The sequence below is a fragment of the Procambarus clarkii genome, chromosome 4, assembly GCF_040958095.1.
Source record: "Procambarus clarkii isolate CNS0578487 chromosome 4, FALCON_Pclarkii_2.0, whole genome shotgun sequence".
NCBI classification, from domain to species: Eukaryota; Metazoa; Arthropoda; class Malacostraca; order Decapoda; family Cambaridae; genus Procambarus; species Procambarus clarkii.
The window spans coordinates 23,063,862-23,088,301 of record NC_091153.1 but is presented as its reverse complement, the minus strand read 5'-3'; the positions used below and the strand labels follow the sequence as shown (position 1 = coordinate 23,088,301).

Sequence of the window (24,440 nt, the reverse complement as noted above, 5' to 3'; positions counted from 1 at the left end):
GTACTGTAGACAGAAGGGTAATGTAGACAGAAGGGTAATGTAGACAGAAGGGTACTGAAGACAGAAGGGTACTGTAGACAGAAGGGTACTGTAGACAGAAGGGTACTGTAGACAGAAGTGTACTGAAGACAGAAGGGTACTGAAGACAGAAGGGTACTGAAGACAGAAGGGTACTGTAGACAGAAGGGTACTGTAGACAGAAGGGTACTGTAGACAGAAGGGTACTGTAGACAGAAGGGTACTGTAGACAGAAGGGTACTGTAGACAGAAGGGTACTGTAGACAGAAGGGTACTGTAGACAGAAGGGTACTAAAGACAGAAGGGTACTGAAGACAGAAGGGTACTGTAGACAGAAGGGTACTGAAGACAGAAGGGTACTGTAGACAGAAGGGTACTGTAGACAGAAGGGTACTGTAGACAGAAGGGTAATGTAGACAGAAGGGTAATGTAGACAGAAGGGTACTGTAGACAGAAGGGTACTGTAGACAGAAGTGTACTGACGACAGAAGGGTACTGAAGACAGAAGGGTACTGAAGACAGAAGGGTACTGTAGACAGAAGGGTACTGTAGACAGAAGGGTACTGTAGACAGAAGGGTACTGTAGACAGAAGGGTACTAAAGACAGAAGGGTACTGTAGACAGAAGGGTACTGTAGACAGAAGGGTACTGTAGACAGAAGGGTACTGAAGACAGAAGGGTACTGTAGACAGAAGGGTACTGTAGACAGAAGGGTACTTAAGACAGAAGGGTAATGTAGACAGAAGGGTAATGTAGACAGAAGGGTACTGAAGAGAGAAGGGTACTGTAGACAGAAGGGTACTGTAGACAGAAGGGTACTGTAGACAGAAGTGTACTGAAGACAGAAGGGTACTGAAGACAGAAGGGTACTGAAGACAGAAGGGTACTGTAGACAGAAGGGTACTGTAGACAGAAGGGTACTGTAGACAGAAGGGTACTGAAGACAGAAGGGTACTGAAGACAGAAGGGTACTGTAGACAGAAGGGTACTGTAGACAGAAGGGTAATGTAGACAGAAGGGTACTGTAGACAGAAGGGTACTGTAGACAGAAAGGTACTGAAGACAGAAGGGTACTGTAGACAGAGGGGTACTGTAGACAGAAGGGTACTGTAGACAGAAGGGTACTGAAGACAGAAGGGTACTGTAGAAAGAAGGGTACTGTAGACAGAAGGGTACTTAAGACAGAAGAGTAATGTAGACAGAAGGGTACTGTAGACAGAAGGGTACTGTAGACAGAAGGGTACTGTAGACAGAAAGGTACTGAAGACAGAAGGGTACTGTAGACAGAGGGGTACTGTAGACAGAAGGGTACTGTAGACAGAAGGGTACTGAAGACAGAAGGGTACTGTAGACAGAAGGGTACTGTAGACAGAAGGGTACTGTAGACAGAAAGGTACTGAAGACAGAAGGGTACTGTAGACAGAGGGGTACTGTAGACAGAAGGGTACTGTAGACAGAAGGGTACTGAAGACAGAAGGGTACTGTAGACAGAAGGGTACTGTAGACAGAAGGGTACTTAAGACAGAAGGGTAATGTAGACAGAAGGGTACTGTAGACAGAAGGGTACTGTAGACAGAAGGGTACTGTAGACAGAAGTGTACTGTAGACAGAAGGGTACTGAAGACAGAAGGGTAATGTAGACAGAAGGGTACTGAAGACAGAAGGGTAATGTAGACAGAAGGGTACTGTAGACAGAAGAGTACTGTAGACAGAAGGGTACTGAAGACAGAAGGGTACTGTAGACAGAAGGGTACTGTAGACAGAAGGGTACTGTAGACAGAAGGGTACTGTAGACAGAAGGGTACTGTAGACAGAAGGGTACTGTAGACAGAAGGGTACTGTAGACAGAAGGGTACTGTAGACAGAAGGGTACTGTAGACAGAAGGGTACTGTAGACAGAAGGGTACTGTGGACAGAAGGGTACTGTAGACAGAAGGGTACTGTGGCATCCTACCGTGTTAGACGGGAAGGGGCGAAGGAGGCTGGGTTGTCTTGGTCGCTGAAGACAGGTGACGTCCCTCGCAGCATCCATAGACGGAACAGCAAGATGGCCGCCCCCTGTGTCACCAGGCAAATACAGTTCAATATTATATACATGCTCCCATATGTAGACAAGACACACAGACAGATAAACGGGTGGACGGACATACATACTGAGAAGACAGACATTCAGACAAAACAACACATATACACTTTGACATTTTAGTGTGAAAATCAACCATCCTCAAAGAAGCTTGAAAGCAACACGAAAATAGTTAAATAGCTACATTTAGGCTCCTCACGTAACGTAAGGTATAAAAAGGTTACATTTTGCCCAAGCTAAGATTATCGAGTCGTCAGATGAGTCATAACACCACGTAATGAGAGCAGGGACCGGGGTACAGGCACTAGGGGCGAGGAGGTACAGGCACTAGGGGCGGGGGGGTACAGGCACTAGGGGCGAGGGGGTACAGATACCATGGGGGGCGAGGATGGGGGGGGCGAGGATGGGGGGGGGGGGCAAGGATGGGGGGGGGGGCATAAATCTCTAACAAGATTCTAATGAGAGTCTCTCTAGTTTTATGGGCATTTTGCAGTGCACTCGCTTGTCACATTAAAAAGTTTGTCACATTGTGAGGGGTGTAAAAAGGATGATAAAGAGGGAGTTAATGAGAGTTAGTGATATGAGTTGGTGGCGACTTTTGCTACCTCAGTCCAGGACTATTCTGTATGTAAGACCAGTAGTGCAAGCCCGTGGCTACGTGGTTCCACATGAGGAGGGCGTAGCCTGAAGTCTCTCTTATCCTGAGCTCCGTGTTGGGACACTCACATCTGTGCTTCCATTGTTATCTCATTAACCCCTTTGCTTCGTAGAGCTTCCTTGTCCACTTTGTGTACATCTCTGGTCAACTCTTATGCTAAGTTCAACTCTCATTTTGATAGCTACTGCAATGGCAATTTGTCTAGGCCTCGGGGTGTTGAGTCCTGCAGAAGCCATCAGTTTATAGTGTAGTGAAAACTGGAAATGGAATGATTTGTGAATGTGGTTCAGCGTAGCTGGGGTGGTGTGGTCTCTCTCTCTCTCTGTCTGTCTCTCTCTCTCTCTCTCTCTCTCTCTCTCTCTCTCTCTCTCTCTCTCTCTCTCTCTCTCTCTCTCTCTCTCTCTCTCTCTCTCTCTCTCACTCTCTCTCGCTCTCCCCCCCCCTCCCAGCCTCCCCAGGCTCCTCACTCTGGAGGAGGTAATTCTATTAGGGTGTACAGGTTGGAGGCGTCACCGAGGCCAGGTGACGAGGCTGCCAGATCTCATCTCCCGCACCTGTTTACCCCTATGTTGCAGTCCTTCACCCTTCCTGCCTCTCCCAGCCTCTCCCAGCCTCTCCCAGGGTCTCCCAGCCTCTCCCAGTCTCTCCCAGCCTCTTCCTCTTTCCCCTCCTACACTTGGCAATATTAATTTTGTATGTCATTTTATCATTTCTCTTTCCTATACTTTGTACAGCATTTTGTACCTATTGTTAGCGATCAGTTTTCATCCTGCTTCTGCTATTATCTGTTTCCCTGCATTTTAAACGTTATTTTGCTTCTGCTTCTTATAATTCCACTTTTCATTCCCTCTTATTCTTGCCCAACCACTTGGGCTGGACGGTAGAGTGACGATCTCGCTTCATGCAGGTCGGTGTTAAATCTCCGACCGTCCAAGTGGTTGGGCACCACTTCTCCCCGTCTCATCCCAAATCCTTATTATCCTGACCCCCTTCCATGTGCTACATAGTCGTTGGGGCTTGGCTCTTTCACCTAATCATTCCCTTCCCTTCCCTCTTATTCCACTCTTCCAGTTGATCTACGTCTCGTATTTTCCTACTTTCTGTATGGAGCTGTCTTACACTGTACCTCTACTTCTACACTCTCATTCTTCCTCGTTCGGGTAATATCTTTATCTCTCATCTACTCGTTCTACGTCTCTGTCTCTCTTCCCACTATCCCTCTCTCCCTTTCTACGTTTTCCCTTTCTCCCTCTTTATTTCCCCTCTTTCCCTCCCCCCTCTCCCCTTCCTCTCACTCCAAACCTATCTTTCTCTCTCTCTCTCTCTCTCTCTCTCTCTCTCTCTCTCTCTCTCTCTCTCTCTCTCTCTCTCTCTCTCTCTCTCTCTCTCTCTCTCTCTCTCTCTCTCACTCTCTCTCTCTCTCTCTCTCTCTCTCTCTCTCTCTCTCTCTCTCTCTCTCTCTCTCCCTCCCCTCTCTCTCCTCTCTCTCCTCTCTCTCTCCTCTCTCTCCTCTCTCTCCTCTCTCTCCTCTCTCTCCTCTCTCTCTCTCTCTCTCTCTCTCTCTCTCTCTCTCTCTCTCTCTCTCTCTCTCACCTCCTCCCCCTCTAACGTTGACTACCATAGCGAAAAAGAACGCGACTCATCAGTTGAGAGCAGTGTTGATCTAGGAGAGGGATATCCAAGCCCAAAGCCCCACACACACAGTACCTACTCTAGGCTTGTACCTATTTCCATTGGTGGTAAAGGTTAGTTAAGCACACGCAAGGATTTATATATATATATTTTCTTAATATATTTTGGGTAACTTATCATATAACAGACATCGTCCCATCTGGAATATCCTCTCCAGATGGAGAGGATATTCATTCAGGATATAGTAACATTATATGGGTTTATAATCCCATGGGATTATAACATTAACATTATGGGATATAGTCCCATCAGGATTCAGGATATAGTTACATTAGAGTTCTATATACATATATTTACGTGTGTACCATCCATTGTATATAAACACGTTAGTTTTGTATGCGTTTTAATTGGTCACTTACTATAAGGCTTAACCAGAAGAGTCTTCTGAAGAGAGCTGCCAGAGCCCTGCTGCTGCTGTCGCCAGCCCGCCCCTGGAGTAATCTGCAGGATAACATAGGGTACAGTCTGTTATTATTTTGTCCTCTTGAGAAGGAATATGCAGTGATTCCCTTGATGGGTAGCATGGAGGAGGAAAATGTGGCGTCTTTGGTTAACTCACACACACACACACGCACACGCACACACACACACATTGGACCTATACTGTTTCTGATATATGTAAATGATCTCCCAGAGGGTATAGACTCGTTTCTCTCAATGTTTGCTGATGATGCAAAAATTATGAGAAGGATTGAAACAGAGGATGATAGTAGGAGGCTACAAGATGACCTAAACAGACTGAGTGAATGGTCCAGCAAATGGCTGTTGAAGTTCAACCCGAGTATATTCAAAGTAATGAAACTAGGCAGTGGAAACAGGAGGCCAGACACAGAATACAGAATAGGAGATGAAGTACTTAATGAAACGGACAGAGAGAAAAATCTAGGAGTTGATATCACACCAAACTTGTCTCCTGAAGCCCACATAAAGAGAATAACGTCTGCGGCATATGCGAGGCTGGCTAACATCAGAACGGCGTTCAGGAACCTGTGAAAGAAATCATTCAGATACTTGTACACCACATATGTAAGACCAATCCTGGAGTATGCGGCCCCAGCATGAAGCCTGTACCTTGTCAAGCACAAGACTAAGCTGGAAAAAGTTCAAAGGTATGCCACTAGACTAGTCCCAGAACTAAGAGGCATGAGTTACGAGGAAAGGCTGCGGGAAGTGCACCTTACGATAATGGAAGACCGATGAGAAAGTAGAGACATGATCACAACCTTCAAAATCTTCAGGAGAATCGACCGGGTAAACAAGGATAAACTATTCAACACTGGCGGGACGCGAACAAGGGGACACAGGTGGAAACTGAGTACCCATATGAGCCACAGAGACGTTAGAAGGAACTTTTTCAGTGTCAGAGTAGTTAACGGATGGAATACATTAGGCAGTGATGTGGTTGAGGCTGACTCCATACACGGTTTCAAATGTAGATATGATAGAGCCCAGTAGGCTCAGGAATCTGTACACCAGGTGACTGACAGTTGAGAGGCGGGACCAAAGAGCCAAAGCCCAACCCCCGCAAGCACAAAAGGTGAGTACAAAGAGGTGAGTACACACACACACACACACACACACACACACACGTCTTGTGACCATCGTGTTGGGTGGACGTGGGTTGGGAGCTCCTGGATAACTCGTGGAGTGGGAGGGGTAATCAGGCAACCTTCGAAGTGAAAAAGACTATAAGTGAATGTACAAGTGAATGAAAAAACCTTGGGTTTTGACCAGAGCCATAAGGTAGTGAAGAAAAACAGTTTAATTAGCGTAATTCAAAATAGTTGAGGAAATACTGTGCAGTGTGAAACCAGACCTCACCGACCTCTGACCGCGTGACCTCACCTCGGCAGCAACCCTTATACCACTACGTGGGACGACGATTGGAGATTCACTCACCTATTGTGTTAGCAGATTGTGCAAGGTATTGAGGAGCGCCTTTTTGGCTAGATTGTTACTGCAATGACTAGAAGGGGTTCAAGGTCAATCACCAGCAGGGATGAGGAGGAGGACAGATTTATAGACAAATTAATAGGGAAATTTGTAGAGAGAAGGAGTGATTGGTTGGAGGATCTAATCCAGGGGATTAAAAGTGAGGTATTTCAGCAAATACAGGATGCGGTAGAGAGGCAGAAACAAGAACTTATGCTCTATGTTCAGGAAGAGATTAGGAAGGGAAGAGAGGACTGGGAGAGGGAATGTGCTCGTATCACAAACGAATTAGGAAGGTTTAGCAGCATGGCTAAGGATAGAGGATTAGTGGGAGATGGGTTAGTGACTGCGGTTGGGATGGGGAATCCCCAGGGGACAGGCTACCAGCATGACAATGAATTACTGAGGAGACGGTCTATTATAATACATGGATTATTCGAATCTAGGGCACCAACTAGACAAGAGAGAATAGAAACAGAAAAATACGAATTGCACGAGATATTGAGGTGTATTGGAGCAGAGATGGCAGAACGCGAGGTGGATATCAATCGACGGGTTGGACCCTACAATTGTACCAAGAATAGACCTGTTCTGGTGCAATTCTCCAATGAGGAGGCAGTGGAGTACATAATGAGGAGCAAGCATTTACTCAGAGGAAGTGAAACCCATTACAATGTGTTTATAGAGAGGTTTATGACGAAAGATGAGCAAACAGCCCACAAAAATAGATGGCAACAACGACAACGTACTAGCGTCTCAGGTAGTCTCACCTCCCAGGTCACATCCCAGGTCACCTCCCAGGTCACCTCCCAGGTCATCTCCCAGGTCGCATCCTCCCCAACTCAGCCCTCCTATACATCCCCCCTGCCTCAGCCTCCCAAAACCCCCCTGTCCCTTCCACATTTGCACCTCCACAACGATTCCCCTGCCCCTGCTACATCACACTTGTCAGCGACCCCAGTGGGTCAAGCAATGCCCTCCCCAAACCCACCTTCCCATCCCCCCTCCCCAAATACCCCTTCCCACTCCCCTGCCCCTTCTACCCCATTGACTTCAATTCCATCTACTCCATCCCAGCTTCCACTGCACCCCTCTTCCACTCACCCCCAAACCCCACCCAACCCTCACCCCTCCTATGCACCTCCAGCCCACATTTAACCCCCTCACCTTGTGACCCCCTAACACCTTCCCCCATCTCCCTCTTCCCCTCTTCTACCCCAAAACCCCCACCTACCCCCGATTCCCCCCTAACTAATATACCCTCTCTTCCACTCCCAGCACCCATGCTCCATTCTCATCTCAACTCTCCACCCTCAGTAGCCCTCTTCCCCCCAACCTCTCAACCTCTATCTGACTCTCAGTCTCACTCTATTTCTCAACCCCCCTATGCTATTCAGACCCCTAACTTTCAGACCCATTATGCCCCTCCTACCCCCCTAGATGCCCAGACCCCATTCGCCTACCAGGCACTCCCAGGCACCCCCCTAGCACCCCCCCACTCACCCCCACAACCCCCACTTGCCCCCCAGACACCCCCCAGTTCCCCCCAGACCCCTGGTGAAAGGGGGAACTCTGACACCCGAGTTTCCAAGAAGAGTCTCAAGGTTTGGTACACCAATGCTGATGGGGTAGCCAATAAAGCAGAAGAGATAAAAGAAAGAGTTAGTGAGGCAGACCCAGACATAGTGGCAATAGTGGAAACTAAAATAAATGGCATGATCTCGGATGCAATCTTTCCAGAGGGGTACCAGGTGATAAGAAAAGAAAGGACACAGAGACAGGGAGGAGGAGTGGCACTACTAATAAAGCGGAAATGGAAGTTTGATGAGCTGGAAAATCCGGGTACCAATGAAAGCACAAGCTTCATACATGGAACTCTGACAGTGGATGGGAAGAAGATTGTAATCTTGATACTCTACAATCCCCCACCAAACAGTAGAAGGCCCAGGCAGGAGTACGAGGACAGCAACAAGACATGTATGGATGAACTGCAGAGGGCAGCAACTTTAGCGCATAGAATGAGAGCGAAGCTGCTGGTCATGGGGGACCTAAATCACGGAGAGATAGATTGGGAAACGAGGAATCCCCATGGCGGGGAGGAGACCTGGGGAGCGAAGCTGGTAGACGTTATTGACAGGAATTTCCTAACACAGCATGTGAAAGAAGATACTAGGGAAAGAGGAGGGGATACGCCCAGCCTATTAGATCTCATTATCACTCAGAATGTAGAAGACATCGAGCAGTTGGAACATGAAATACCACTAGGAGCTAGTGACCATTGTGTCCTAGCCTTTGACTACATGATGGAGCTTAAAATTGTGACCAAAGGACAAGAGGTCCGGGAAAGGAGACTTGATTACAGAAAAGGGGACTACAGAAGGATAAGGGACTACCTGGGAGAAGTGCAGTGGGAGGAAGAACTTAGAGGAAAAACAGTGCAAGGTATGATGAACCAAGTCATATTGAAATGCAAGGAGGCTGAAGATAGATTTATTCCAACAATAAAGGACAAAAGCAGGAGGGAATATAATAACCCATGGTTTAATAGACAGTGTCAGGAAGCAAAGGTGAGAAGCAGGAGGGAGTGGAGGAAGTACAGAAGGCAAAGGACAGAGGACAACAGGATTAGATGTAACAGAGCTAGGAATGATTACATTAACATAAGACGAGTGTCGGAAAGAAATTATGAGAACGATATTGCAGTCAAAGCGAAAAAGCAACCAAAATTACTACATAGCCATATAAGAAGGAAGATGTCGGTAAATGACCAAGTGACAAGACTGAGGAAAACAGAAGGGGCATATACAGAAAGCGACAAGGAAATCTGCGAGGTACTGAATGCAAAATTCCATGGAGTGTTCACTACCGAGCCTGAGCAGCTCCCATTGTTAGAAGAGATTACCCAAGATGAAAGACTATCAGATATAGAGGTGACAGCAGAGGATGTAATGAAACAGTTGACAACACTGGATGCAAATAAAGCTGTTGGACCAGACAAAGTATCACCGTGGATACTTAAAGAGGCAGCGCAGGCTCTCAGCGTGCCTCTGGCAATGATCTTCAATGAGTCACTTATGTCGGGAGAATTGCCCAGTTGCTGGAAGGAGGCAAATGTCGTACCGATTTTCAAAAAGGGGGATAGGGAGGAGGCACTTAACTACAGACCCGTATCACTGACAAGCATCCCCTGCAAAATACTTGAAAGAATAATTAGGCTAAGACTTGTTGAGCACCTGGAGAGCATTGGGTTTGTAAACAAGCACCAACATGGGTTCTGGACAGGGAAATCATGCCTAACAAACCTTTTAGAATTCTATGATAAAGTAACAAGGATAAGGCAGGACAGAGAAGGCTGGGCAGACTGCATATTTCTTGACTGCCAAAAGGCCTTTGATACGGTACCGCACATGAGACTGCTATACAAACTTGAGAGGCAGGCAGGAGTAAGCGGAAAGGCCCTAGTATGGGTGAAGAACTACCTAACAGGAAGGAGCCAGAGGGTAATGGTAAGGGGCGAAAAGTCGGACTGGCGAACAGTAACAAGTGGAGTACCTCAAGGATCGGTGCTGGGACCAATCCTCTTTCTAATTTACGTAAATGATATGTTTACAGGAGTGGAATCATACATGTCGATGTTTGCAGATGACGCAAAATTAATGAGAAGAGTTGTGACAGACGAGGATTGTAGGATCCTCCAAGAGGACTTATACAGGCTGCAGAGATGGTCAGAGAAATGGCTACTGGAGTTTAACACCAGTAAATGTAAAGTTATGGAAATGGGATCAGGTGACAGGAGACCAAAGGGACAGTACACAATGAAGGGGAACAGCCTACCTGTAACGATTCGAGAAAGAGACCTGGGAGTGGATGTGACACCTAATCTAACTCCTGAGGCACATATAAATAGGATAACGACAGCAGCGTACTCTACACTGGCGAAAATTAGAACTTCATTCAGAAACCTAAATGAGGAAGCTTTTAGGGCGCTTTACACTGCCTACGTGAGACCCGTCTTAGAGTATGCCGCGCCATCATGGAGCCCCCACCTGAAGAAACACATAAAGAAACTGGAGAAGGTTCAGAGGTTTGCGACGAGGCTTGTCCCAGAGCTACGAGGGATGGGATATGAAGAGCGGCTGAAGGAACTGAACCTTACGACACTAGAGAAAAGAAGGGAGAGAGGAGATATGATAGGGACATATAAAATACTCAGGGGAATTGACAAAGTGGAAATAGATCAAATGTTCACACGTAATAATAACAGAACGAGGGGACATGGGTGGAAACTGGAAACTCAGATGAGTCACAGAGATGTTAGGAAGTTTTCTTTTAGCGTGAGAGTAGTAGAAAAATGGAATGCACTTGGGGAACAGGTTGTGGAAGCAAATACTATTCATACTTTTAAAACTAGGTATGATAGGGAAATGGGACAGGAGTCATTGCTGTAAACAACCGATAGCTAGAAAGGCGGGATCCAAGAGTCAATGCTCGATCCTGCAAGCACATATAGGTGAGTACATATAGGTGAGTACACACACACACACACACACACACACACCACACACACACACACACACACACACACACACACACACAAACACCACACACACACAAACACCACACACACACAAACACCACACACACACACACACACACACACACACACACACACACACACACACACACACACACGCACACACACACACACACACACACACACGCACACACACACACGCACACACACACACACACACACACACACACACATACACACACACACACACACGCACACACACAGTTGAGGTCAGACAGCCGCGGAGGTCAGAAGGGTCTGGGAAGCTCTTGCGTAGCTAGTGAATTGGGGGAATACTCAGTGTGTATGCGTATATGAGTGTATATGAGTGATTGAATAACTAGTAAGCTCACTCAAACCACAAGAAAGTGAAGAAAAACAGTACAAACACCACCACTGAAAATAAGTGTTGAGTACATCGTGGTATTGTGAAATTGTGGAGCCGGAGTGACCTCACCACTAGTGACCTCACCAGCTGTGACGCGGGACGCAGGGACCTCACATCTTGACCAGCCGCGTGGAGTACTTTCTCGCCTGTTTGTGCTGCAGATTGGGCAAGGTATTGAGGAGCGCCTTTTTGGCTAGATTGTTACTGCAATGACCAGAAGGGGTTCAAGGTCAATCACCAGCAGGGATGAGGAGGAGGACAGATTTGTAGACAAATTAATAGGGAAATTTGTAGAGAGAAGGAGCGATTGGATGGAGGATCTAATTCAAGGGATTAAAAGTGAGTTATTTCAGCAAATACAGGATGCGGTAGAGAGGCAGAAACAAGAACTTATGCTCTATGTTCAGGAAGAGATTAGGAGGGGAAGAGAGGACTGGGAGAGGGAATGTGCTCGTATCACAAACGAATTAGGAAGGATTAACAGCATGGCTAAGGACAGAGGATTAGTGGGGGATGGGTTAGTGAGTGCGGTTGGGATGGAGAATCCCCAGGGGACAGGCTACCAGCATGACAATGAATTACTGAGGAGACGGTCTATTATAATACATGGATTATTCGAATCTGGGGCACCACAAGACAAGAGAAAATAGAAACGGAAAAATACGAATTGCACGAGATATTGAGATGTATTGGAGCAGGATTGGCAGAACACGAGGTGGATATCAGCCGCCGGGTTGGACCTTACAATTGTACCAAGAATAGACCTGTTCTGGTGCAATTCTCCAATGAGGAGGCTGTGGAGTACATAATGAGGAACAAGCATTTACTCAGAGGAAGTGAAACCCATTACAATGTGTTTATAGAGAGGTTTATGACGAAAGATGAGCAAATAGCCCACAAGAATAGATGGCAACAACGACACCGAACTAACCTCTCAGGTAGTCTCACCTCCCAGGTCACATCCCAGGTCACCTCCCAGGCCACCTCCCAGGTCACCTCCCAGGTCGCATCCTCCCCAACTCAGCCCTCCTATACCTCCCCCCTGCCTCAGCCTCCCAAAACCACCCCTGTCCCTTCCACATTTGCACCTCCCCAACGATTCCCCTGCCCCTGCTACATCACACCTGTCAACGACCCCAGTGGGTCAAGCCATGCCCTCCCCAAACCCACCTTCCCATCCCCCCTCCCCAACTACCCCTTCCTACTCCCCTGCCCCTTCTACCCCATTGACTTCAATTCCATCTACTCCATCCCAGCTTCCACTGTACCCCTCTTCCACTCACCCCCAAACCCCACCCAACCCTCACCCCTCCTATGCACCTCCACCCCACATTTAACCCCCTCACCTTGTGACCCCCTAACACCTTCCTCCATCTCCCTCTTCCCCTCTTCTACCCCAAAACCCCCACCTACCCCCGATTCCCCCCTAACTAATACACCCTCTCTTCCACTCCCAGCACCCATGCTCCATTCTCATCTCAGCCCTCTGCCCTCAGTATCCCTCTCCCCCCAACCTCTCAACCTCTATCTGACTCTCAGTCTTACTCTATTTCTCAACCCCCCTATGCTATTCAGACCCCTAACTTTCAGACCCATTATGCCCTTCCTACCTCCCTAGATGCCCAGACCCCATTTGCCTACCAGGCACTCCCAGGCACCCCCCTAGCACCCCCCCACTCACCCCTACAGCCCCCACTTGCCCCCCAGACCCCTGGTGAAAGGGGAAACTCTGACACCCGAGTTTCCAAGAAGAGTCTCAAGGTTTGGTACACCAATGCTGATGGGGTAGCAAATAAAGCAGAAGAGATAAAAGAAAGAGTTAGTGAGGCAGACCCAGACATAGTGGCAATAGTGGAAACTAAAATAAATGGCATGATCTCGGATGCAATCTTTCCAGAGGGGTACCAGGTGATAAGAAAAGAAAGGACACAGAGACAGGGAGGAGGAGTGGCACTACTAATAAAGCGGAAATGGAAGTTTGATGAGCTGGAAAATCCGGGTACCAATGAAAGCACGAGCTTCATACATGGAACTCTGACAGTGGATGGGAAGAAGATTGTAATCTTGATACTCTACAATCCCCCACCAAACAGTAGAAGGCCCAGGCAGGAATACGAGGACAGCAACAAGACATGTATAGATGAACTGCAGAGGGCAGCAACTTTAGCGCATAGAATGAGAGCGAAGCTGCTGGTCATGGGGGACCTAAATCACGGAGAGATAGATTGAGAAACGAGGAATCCCCATGGCGGGGAGGAGACCTGGGGAGCGAAGCTGGTAGACGTTATTGACAGGAATTTCCTAACACAGCATGTGAAAGAAGATACTAGGGAAAGAGGAGGGGATACGCCCAGCCTATTAGATCTCATTTTCACCCAGAATGCAGAAGACATCGAGCAGTTGGAACATGAAATACCACTAGGAGCTAGTGACCATTGTGTCCTAGTCTTTGACTACATGATGGAGCTTAAAATTGTGACCAAAGGACATGAGGTCCGGGAAAGGAGACTTGATTACGAAAAGGGGACTACAGAAGGATAAGGGACTACCTGGGAGAAGTGCAGTGGGAGGAAGAACTTAGAGGAAAAACAGTGCAAGGTATGATGAACCAAGTCATATTGAAATGCAAGGAGGCTGAAGAGAGATTTATTCCAACAATAAAGGAAAAAAGCAGGAGGGAATATAATAACCCATGGTTTAATAGACAGTGTCAGGAAGCAAAGGTGAGAAGCAGGAGGGAGTGGAGGAAGTACAGAAGACAAAGGACAGAGGACAACAGGATTAGATGTAACAGAGCTAGGAATGATTACATTAACATAAGACAAGTGTCGGAAAGAAATTATGAGAATGATATTGCAGTCAAAGCGAAAAAGCAACCAAAATTACTACATAGCCATATAAGAAGGAAGATGTCGGTAAATGACCAAGTGACAAGACTGAGGAAAACAGAAGGGGCATATACAGAAAGCGACAAGGAAATCTGCGAGGTACTGAATGCAAAATTCCATGGAGTGTTCACAACCGAGCCTGAGCAGCTCCCATTGTTAGAAGAGATTACCCAGAATGAAAGACTATCAGATATAGAGGTGACAGCAGAGGATGTAATGAAACAGTTGACAACACTGGATGCAAATAAAGCTGTTGGACCAGACAAAGTATCACCGTGGATACTTAAAGAGGCAGCGCAGGCTCTCAGCGTGCCTCTGGCAATGATCTTTAATGAGTCACTTATGTCGGGAGAATTGCCCAGTTGCTGGAAGGAGGCAAATGTCGTACCGATTTTCAAAAAAGGAGATAGGGAGGAGGCACTTAACTACAGACCCGTATCACTGACAAGCATCCCCTGCAAAATACTTGAAAGAATAATTAGGCTAAGACTTGTTGAGCACCTGGAGAGCATTGGGTTTGTAAACAAGCACCAGCATGGGTTCTGGACAGGGAAACCATGCCTAACAAACCTTTTAGAATTCTATGATAAAGTAACAAGGATAAGGCAGGACAGAGAAGGCAGGGCAGACTGCATATTTCTTGACTGCCAAATGGCCTTTGATACGGTACCGCACATGAGACTGCTATACAAACTTGAGAGGCAGGCAGGAGTAAGCGGAAAGGCCCTAGTATGGGTGAAGAACTACCTAACAGGAAGGAGCCAGAGGGTAATGGTAAGGGGCGAGAAGTCGGACTGGCGAACAGTAACAAGTGGAGTACCTCAAGGATCGTTGCTGGTACCAATCCTCTTTCTAATTTACGTAAATGATATGTTTACAGGAGTGGAATCATACATGTCAATGTTTGTGGATGAAGCAAAATTAATGAGAAGAGTTGTGACAGACGAGGATTGTATAATCCTCCAAGAGGACTTAAACAGGCTGCAGAGATGGTCAGGGAAATGGCTACTGGAGTTTAACACCAGTAAATGTAAAGTTATGGAAATGGGATCAGGTGACAGGAGACCAAAGGGACAGTACACAATGAAGGGGAACAGCCTACCTGTAACGATTCGAGAAAGAGACCTGGGAGTGGATGTGACACCTAATCTAACTCCTGAGGCACATATAAATAGGATAACGACAGCAGCGTACTCTACACTGGCGAAAATTAGAACTTCATTCAGAAACCTAAATGAGGAGGCTTTTAGGGCGCTTTACACTGCCTACGTGAGACCCGTCTTAGAGTATGCCGCGCCATCATGGAGCCCCCACCTGAAGAAACACATAAAGAAACTGGAGAAGGTTCAGAGGTTTGCGACGAGGCTTGTCCCAGAGTTACGAGGGATGGGATATGAAGAGCGGCTGAAGGAACTGAACCTTACGACCCTAGAGAAAAGAAGTAAGAGAGGAGATATGATAGGGACATATAAAATTCTCAGGGGAATAGACAAAGTGGAAATAGATGAAATGTTCACACGTAATGATAACAGAACGAGGGGACATGGGTGGAAACTGGAAACTCAGATGAGTCACAGAGATGTTAGGAAGTTTTCTTTTAGCGTGAGAATAGTGGAAAAATGGAATGCACTTGGGGAACAGGTTGTGGAAGCAAATACTATTCATACTTTTAAAACTAGGTATGATAGGGAAATGGGACACGAGTCATTGCTGTAAACAACCGATAGCTGGAAAGGCGGGATCCAAGAGTCAATGCTCGATCCTGCAAGCACATATAGGTGAGTACATATAGGTGAGTACACACACACACGCACACACACACACACACACACACACACACACACACGCACACACACACACGCACACACACACACACACACACACACACGCACACACACACACACACACACACACATACACACACACACACACACGCACACACACACACACACACACACACACACACACACACACACACACCACACACACACACACACACACACACACACACACACACACGCACACACACACACACACACACACACACACACACACACACACAAGGATATACATACGGGGGCCTCGTAGCCTGGTGGATAGCGCGCAGGACTCGTAATTCTGTGGCGCGGGTTCGATTCCCGCACGAGGTAGAAACAAATGGGCAAAGTTTCTTTCACCCTAAGTGCCCCTGTTACCTAGCAGTAAATAGGTACCTGGGAGTTAGTCAGCTGTCACGGGCTGCTTCCTGGGGTGTGTGTGTGTGGTGTGGGGGGAAAAAAAAAAAGTAGTTAGTAAACAGTTGATTGACAGTTGAGAGGCGGGCCGAAAGAGCAAAGCTCAACCCCCGCAAAACACAACTAGTAAACACAACTAGTAAACACACACACACACACACACATGCACACACACACGCACACACACACACGCACACACACACACACACACACACACACACACACACACACACACACACACACACACACACACACAATATCCAACACACATGATGCATGCATAATTCAAGAAGGGAGAGAAGGAGGGAGGGAGAGAAGGAGAGCTGGAAAGAGGGACGAAGGGTGTGAAAATAGAGAGAGATGATGAGAGGGAGGGAGGAGGAAGAGGTGTCAAAAGGTAGGGAGAAGCAGATGGGTGATGAGAGGCGGACAGAGGGAGAATGAGACGTATGCAGAGAGAGAGAGAGAGAGGGAGAGACTGAAGGAGAGTAGGAGGGAGGAAGAAGGTGAGGGGTGAGGCAAGGAAGGAGAGCTGGGGGAAGGGATAGGGAGGATAGCCCAAGAGAGACCCAGACAGCCTCCACCACACAAGATGTAACGTACCTGCGGATATGTTTCCTGTGGCGGATTACGTCCCACGAGGCGCAGACCAGCAGGGCGGTGAGGGCGTGCTCTTTACACAGGGTGCCCGCGCCCGCCAGCGCTCCTGCACGCCGCAGCCACCCCCACCCTCCCACTCCTGCTTCACTACCTCCCCCTCCAACACCTCCTCCTCCTCCTCCTCCTGTTCCTGTTCCATCCCCCTGTACAGCCTCCACCACGCTGCCTGCTGCACCTTTTCTGTTGCTCTCCCAGCTAGATGGCATCACGTTGGCGCCTGCGCCGTCAACATAGAGGGCTAATCCTCTTCTTCCTTCCCATACTCCTGTTCCTCCTCCTCCAGCTGATCCTCCAGCTGCTGCTGCTGCTCCTCCATCGCTCTCTTCTGCGTTGGATGGCTCTTCACAGTCGCCCTCTATCGCCCTAGTGGAAAGAAACAGGATTACTCTGAATATGAATGTTATTCTCCCTCTATCTGTATTTTCCTAAACAATTTTTTGATGTGTTTCCCCACCAACCACTTGGGCTGGACGGTAGAGCGACGGTCTCGCTTCATGCAGGTCGGTGTTCAATCTCCGACCGTCCATAAGTGGCTGGGCACCATTCCTTTCCCCCCATCCCATCCCTAAACCTAATCCTGACCCCTTCCCAGTGCTATATAGTTGTTATGGCTTGGCGCTTGCTTCCGATAATTCCCTCCCTACCCACCATTCCTTGTGTCGACGACTCACACTTATAACTGTCGTCTTGCGGCAGATTGGTCCCGGGTTTGATACCTGGACAGGACGAGCTGTTTGGAAACATTTCCTTAAACCTGAGGCTGAGTGTTTCCCTAGCAGTGTTCACCTAGCAGTGTTCCCTGGCTATGTTCACCTAGCAGTGTTCCCCTAGCAGTGTTCACCTAGCAGTGTTCCCCTAGCTGTGTTCACCTAGCAGTGTTCCCCTAGCAGTGTTCCCCGAGCAGTGTTCCCCTAGCAGTGTTCCCCTAGCAGTGTTCCCCTAGCAGTGTTCACCTAGCTGTGTTCACCTAGCAGTGTTCACCTAGCAGTGTTCCCCTAGCAGTGTTCCCCGAGCAGTGTTCACCTATCAGTGTTCCCCTAGCAGTGTTCCCCTAGCAGTGTTCCCCTAGCAGTGTTCACCTAGCTGTGTTCACCTAGCAGTGTTCCCCTAGCTGTGTTCCCCGAGCAGTGTTCACCTATCAGTGTTCCCCTAGCAGTGTTCCCCTAGCAGTGTTCCCCTAGCAGTGTTCACCTAGCTGTGTTCACCTAGCAGTGTTCACCTAGCAGTGTTCACCTAGCAGTGGCTTGTATCCCGGGAGAAGATTAGATGTTCACCTACCTAGGAGAACCTTCAAAAGCCTAACAGTCTTCATGTCCCCGACCTGGGAAAACCATAAGTCTGGTCATATTCCACCGCTAGACAATAGTACAAATAGTGACTATCTTCGGCGGTAATAAGTCACTATTGGACTTGCATATCTACCAATCGATTGACATGCTTTCTTACGGGTTAATAACAATCGGTAATTTCTCGAATTTTTTATAGATTTATGATATTTTTAGGCCTATGTTAGGGTCGGGATGGTGTCTTAGTTACGTCGTTGATTTAGGGTCGTTTCCTGTAGACATGAGAGTTAATGAAACACGCTGTGAGTCGTAGTTTCGTACAGAGTAAAGCTGATACATGAGCTGCTGGAGTAGTCCATGTTTCGTACATGAACATTGGCACTTAGACAACCCTGTGTTCTGATATTTCGAACAAGCACATTGGCACTCAGACGACCCTATGTTCTGATATTTCGAACAAGCACATTGGCACTCAGACGACCCTATGTTCTGATATTTCGAACAAGCACATTGGCACTCAGACGACCCTATGTTCTGATATTTCGAACAGGCAAATTGGCACTCAGACGACCCTATGTTCTGATATTTCGAACAAGCACATTGACACTCAGATGCGCCCATGTGTTCTGATATTTCGAACAAGCACATTGGCACTCAGACGACCCTATGTTCTGATATTTCGAACAAGCACATTGACACTCAGATGCGCCCATGTGTTCTGATATTTCGAACAAGCACATTGGCACTCAGACGACCCTATGTTCTGATATTTCGAACAAGCACATTAGCACTCTGACGACCCTATGTTCTGATATTTCGAACAAGCACATTGGCACTCAGACGACCCTGTGTTCTGATATTTGGTACAAGCACATTGACACTCAGATGCGCCCATGTGTTCTGATATTTCATACAATCACATTGGCACTCAGATGCCCCTGTGTTCTGGTATTTCGAACAACACACATTGGCACTCTGACGAGCCCCTGTGTTCTGATATTTCGTACAAGCACATTGTCACTCAGATGTTCCCCTGTGTTCTGATATTTCGTACAAGCACATTGTCATTCAGACGTGCCCCTGTGTTCTGATTATGGCTGAAATTGTTCTTCCATGTAAGCCCCAGTCGGACTGAACTGAACGCAAGACTCTCCTCCATGTGCACTCAGTGTAGCTGCTTGCACTACACTCCAGCACCTGTTAGCAGTGACTCGAATGTACCATGTTTCTGGCTCTACCATTATTGCAATCCATCATCACACTTGCTCGGCCATTCAGCGGTCAACCCCAAAGACGCATATATAAATTTTTAACAGTGTATTAAAAATGTGTAGTTTTTTATATAAATTATTATAAGAATTTGGTGTATAATTAAGCCTATATAAGGGTAGGTGTTTAGGTTCTTCTGGCATTTATTTGTAGTTGTAGTACATGGGTGAAGCATTTATAGAGGAGCGATTCGAACAGAGAACGTCAGCGAAGCACTGTTCGGAAACAGTTGGAACGTCATCAGCTGAGCCGTGCAGCCCGTCGTCATAGACAATGACCAAATCCACGTTAATCTAGCGGATTTGGTGGCTCGATTAACGATCATTTAGCCTTTGTTTATGGGGGTTGGGCTGGCATATGAATTCGGAGAGTTGGGATTTAAACATAGGAAGTGAACGAAGCACTCTTTGGGAATAGTTCAATCGCCATCAATTGCGAGTCGTGTGTTTCGTATTCATTAACTTGGGCGGACGGTGGCTGAATAAACAATCATTTGGCCAGTGTTGATGAGGTCGTGTTGGGTTGTTGTTGTTTTAGATGCACCTACTACGAAGAAAAAGTTCCAAGTAGCATAGGCTATGTTGAGCCGTAGTGGACTGACCTGGCACTGGAGCGGGAATGTAACTTTTTCTGGTATTGCGTTACTGCCTCGCATGTTCTGGTTGAACGTTGGGCCTAAGGCTTCTCATCCTCTAGAGGGTCGTTTAGGCCACCACAAGAGTTTACTTGACCAGCCATCAAGTACTCTCCATTGTCCAGTACACCCGGGGGCATTGTCTTGAACTAAAGGTTACTTTTAGTGTACATACACCGAGAAGGTGGAGACACTTGTCGGTGTAGACAGACTAACTCATCCTCGAGCTGTGTTCATCAACGCTGCCACCGACCACAAAGACCCATTGGTATATTTCAACTTATTATGTTACTCACATTTTTATTCGAACATAGTCTCCCCAGCTTGGCACCTTCTTAAGATAATTACTTACTTTTATTCGAATATATATAAGTATTAATGTATATTATATTTTATTGTATAGTTTGGCATAGGTTGGGTTAGGCAAGGTGGTTTTGTTGATCAAACCAAACACTAGAAAGTGAAGGGACGACGACGTTTCGGTCCATCCTGGACCATTCTCAAGTCGATTGTGAGAATGGTCCAGGACGGACCGAAACGTCGTCGTCCCTTCACTTTCTAGTGTGTGGTTTGGTCAACATATTTCAGCCACGTTATTGTGACTCCTCGTCTGCAAGGTGGTTTTAATACGTGGGTGAAGCATATAGAGAGGTGTGATTCGAATCCTGGAAGAGAGCGTATTTACGCCCAATAACAGCTCGAATGTAATCATTTGAGCCGTGTGGAAAGTGTCTTTCAATCACAAACAGTGGGTGTGGATTAACGAGCAGTTGGCCATTGTTTATGAGGGGGAGGGGGGAGGGGGCAGGTATAAAGGACACGCATGTACTATTCTGTCAATGTATTGTCAGAATAGTACATTGGAACATCCTGACGATGTTCGAAGCTTTCACTCGAGAGTTCCTTCATGCATTTCCAGCTCGTACTGTGTCGTGTCAAGCTGTTCTCTAACTACTGTTGACCATTCTTAATAAAGACTGGACAGTTGCCTCCATCTGTTTAGGTATGAAAAGCACTTTGAGACATGACTCATAACTGATTATGTATATTGCGTTCCAAATGTTCTTGAACACTATTTTATTAATTTCCTATGTTTAAACTGCATCTCTATAACACTTCTTCCAGATACTGGAAATACTAATAATTAACGAAACCCAAACACACAACTCACCGTAGGCCTAACAATACACGTAAATATAATGTTTGATAATATTAATTTAAGGGAAAATATTTATTTTTATTAAGTGAAAATGTATGAATGCAAGTTTGGAAACGGAAGCATCATGAACAAGTCTAACCTGAGAATGGGCTAAGATATTGACCACGGTCCAGATTCACGAAGCAGTTACGCAAGTACTTACGAACGTGTACATCTTTCTTCAACCTTTGACGGCTTTGGTTACATTTATTAAACAGTTTACAAGCATGAAAACTTGCCAATCAACTGTTGTTATTGTTATAAACAGCCTCCTGGTGCTTCGGAGCTCATTAACTGTTTAATAATTGTAAACAAAGCCGCCAAAGATTGAGAAAAGGTGTACAGGTTCGTAAGTGCTTGCGTCACTGCTTCGTGAATCAGGTCCCAGATGCTCTTCTGTGTAGCAGCCGTCTCTCTCCTCTCTCTAGGGACCTGACAGCTGAGTGAACAGCGCTTCGAATTCGTAGTCCTAAGGTTCCAGGTTCTATCCCCGGTGGAGGCGGAAACAAATAGGCAGAGTTTGTTTCACCCTGATGCTCCTGTTACCTAGCAGTAAATAGGTACCTGAGAGTTAGTCAACTGTCACGGGCTGCTTCCTGGGGGTGGAGGCCTGGTCGAGGACCGGGCCGCGGGGACACTAAAGCCCCGAAATCATCTCAAGATAACTTCAAGATAACGACGCACGATACCAACCTGGTGAGCATTTATAACGCCTATAATTTTAAACAGGTCTCAAGCTGTGTGTTGGAGGAACGTTGATGACCCAGGGAATTTAAAACGGGTTTTGCATTACTCAAATACTTAAAATAATAAAGCGAATACATACAATAATAAACTGTTGTGGTTGGCACAAAAGTTCGTAGCTCCTCGGGTAGGTTAGGTTTGGGCAATTTAGTACAACAGTTTAGTGACATTGGGGATTAAACGGAGAACGAGCTGGTGTGTGAGGGAAGGGGGATGGGGGGAGGGGGAGGAGGGGGGGGGATGGGGGGAGGGGGAGGATGGGGGTTGATGGGGGTAATAGGTTACCTTGACCCCTCTACTAGATAAAAGTGAGGCCAGTTTGGCTTGCCTCAATGGTTACAGTTTGCAACAAAACTCGTAATAGGAGTCTTCGGTGTAAGCTAGGTGGTAAGGTTGAAGTAACATTCCACCTCTGTTGCATTCCACATACCACAACGCCTATTGCAGTAACTGACATTCCAAATAAGCCACCAAAGGTTTTTGCTTTGCAACACCGTTGACCTGGAGTAATCGGTGGATGGTTGACATGGAACGACCTAATCAGTCAATAACTTTGATTCGATACCAGTTTTCCAGATGTGGGTACAATTCCCTTCCTCACTTCGACTGGCAGCTCACGCAAGAATAACCCGTAAGGGATTCATAGTGGGCGTTAATCTTAGTGGGAAATGTACATTTTTCAAGAAACACATTTCAAATTTGCCAGAGAGAGAGTGAGTCAAGCAAACAGCGAAGAGACAAACAGAGACAGAGAATTAGATAAACATACACACACGCATGCAACATATCCAGTAAACAAAATTCACGAAAATATAAACTAACAGACATCGGACCCGAACAATCTTCAGATAAACCAACTGTAATCACAGAAATTGCCTGTGCAAAAACTTAGAGGAGAAGAACGACGCCTATTAGTAGTAGTAGTAGTAGTAGTAGTAGTAGTACTGGGAGGAGGAGGAGGAGGAAGGAGTAGTAGTAGTAGTAGTAGTACTGGGAGGAGGAGGAGGAAGTAGTAGTAGTAGTAGTAGTGACAGTAAGAGAGAGGAGAAAGATGATGACAACGTGGTCCAATAGGTCCATGAACTATCAGTGACAACACAACTAACGTGAGTCACAAGGTCCTCCACCAGCCTGGAGTCCCAGTGTCTCTGGGATATATAATGAGCGGCCGGGCATCAGTGAGAGGGAGGGAGGGAGAGGGAAAGAAGAGGGGAGAAGAGGGGGAGTGAGAAGGATAGTGTGAGGGAGAGAGAAAACATAGTAAAACAAGGTGAAAGAAATAGGCTCAGGGACACAAACAAGCCTAGCCATGAGACAGAGACTAGCCATGGAAGTATCCACTCCTGCCTTCGTCTCTGCTTCCATTTTGGAAATCATATCTGACTGGCTTATTGTTGTGTGGTAGTGACCGAGAGGTAAAGCCAAGATGGAGGCTTCCAAGTGGCAGAGTCAAGTGGTAGAAGGAATTAGTAGTGCCAAACTGGTATAGGCAAGCGGGTGAGGCGCATGGCACCGCAGCTGGTAAACCAATTAGGGTCTGGCCCTCAACTACCTTTGATCATATGGTATCGTGATTATGCTCTTCGCTATGTAAATGCTCGCCTCTAGTTATCTGTGCTGTGTGTATGAGTATGTATGTATGTATGTATGTATGTATGTATGTATGTATGTATGTATGTATGTATGTATGTATGTATGTATGTATGTATGTACGTACGTACGTATGCAACTCACGAGTGGCTCAGTAAACGAGATACTTGTATCTTTGTGAAATTTACATACTTGATGAGGAGAGATACAGGAGCCGGTAGGAGTTTGTGTGTAGAGATTCCGTAGCAGCCTCGTCCCAGGAAGTGCTGACCTCGACACAGTCCGGCTGGAGCTCGCGGTGTGTTTGAGGCCAACCCGCTCCTTGACTGGGACGCAGGGTGCAAAATGAAGTGCAACTTAACACAATACAAACGGTTGAGAGTTCATGTCCGGCATGCATTATTCAGACATTGTTGACCGAAATTCGACCAAATTGGGCATAATGCTGGAATCCCATCGCGGTAGCGACAGTAGATCAACGGTCTCGCTTCATGTAGGTCGGCGTTCACTCCCCGACCGTCCAAGTGGTTGGGCACCATTCCTTACCCCCGTCCCATCCCAAATCCTTATCCTGACCTAGTGCTATATAGTCG

At 46.9% G+C, this 24,440-nt stretch overlaps 1 protein-coding gene across 1 annotated transcript in view; it reads right to left on the bottom strand.

Annotated features, from left to right (window-relative positions):
* Window positions 1-24,440, bottom strand: part of LOC123749362 (protein O-mannosyl-transferase TMTC1-like) — a 589,924-nt gene that overhangs the window by 181,655 nt on the left and 383,829 nt on the right. The window contains 3 exon segments of the mRNA XM_069335441.1: window positions 1,973-2,076; window positions 4,811-4,892; window positions 17,070-17,489. Of these exon segments, the coding sequence (XP_069191542.1) occupies window positions 1,973-2,076; window positions 4,811-4,892; window positions 17,070-17,489 (606 nt within the window).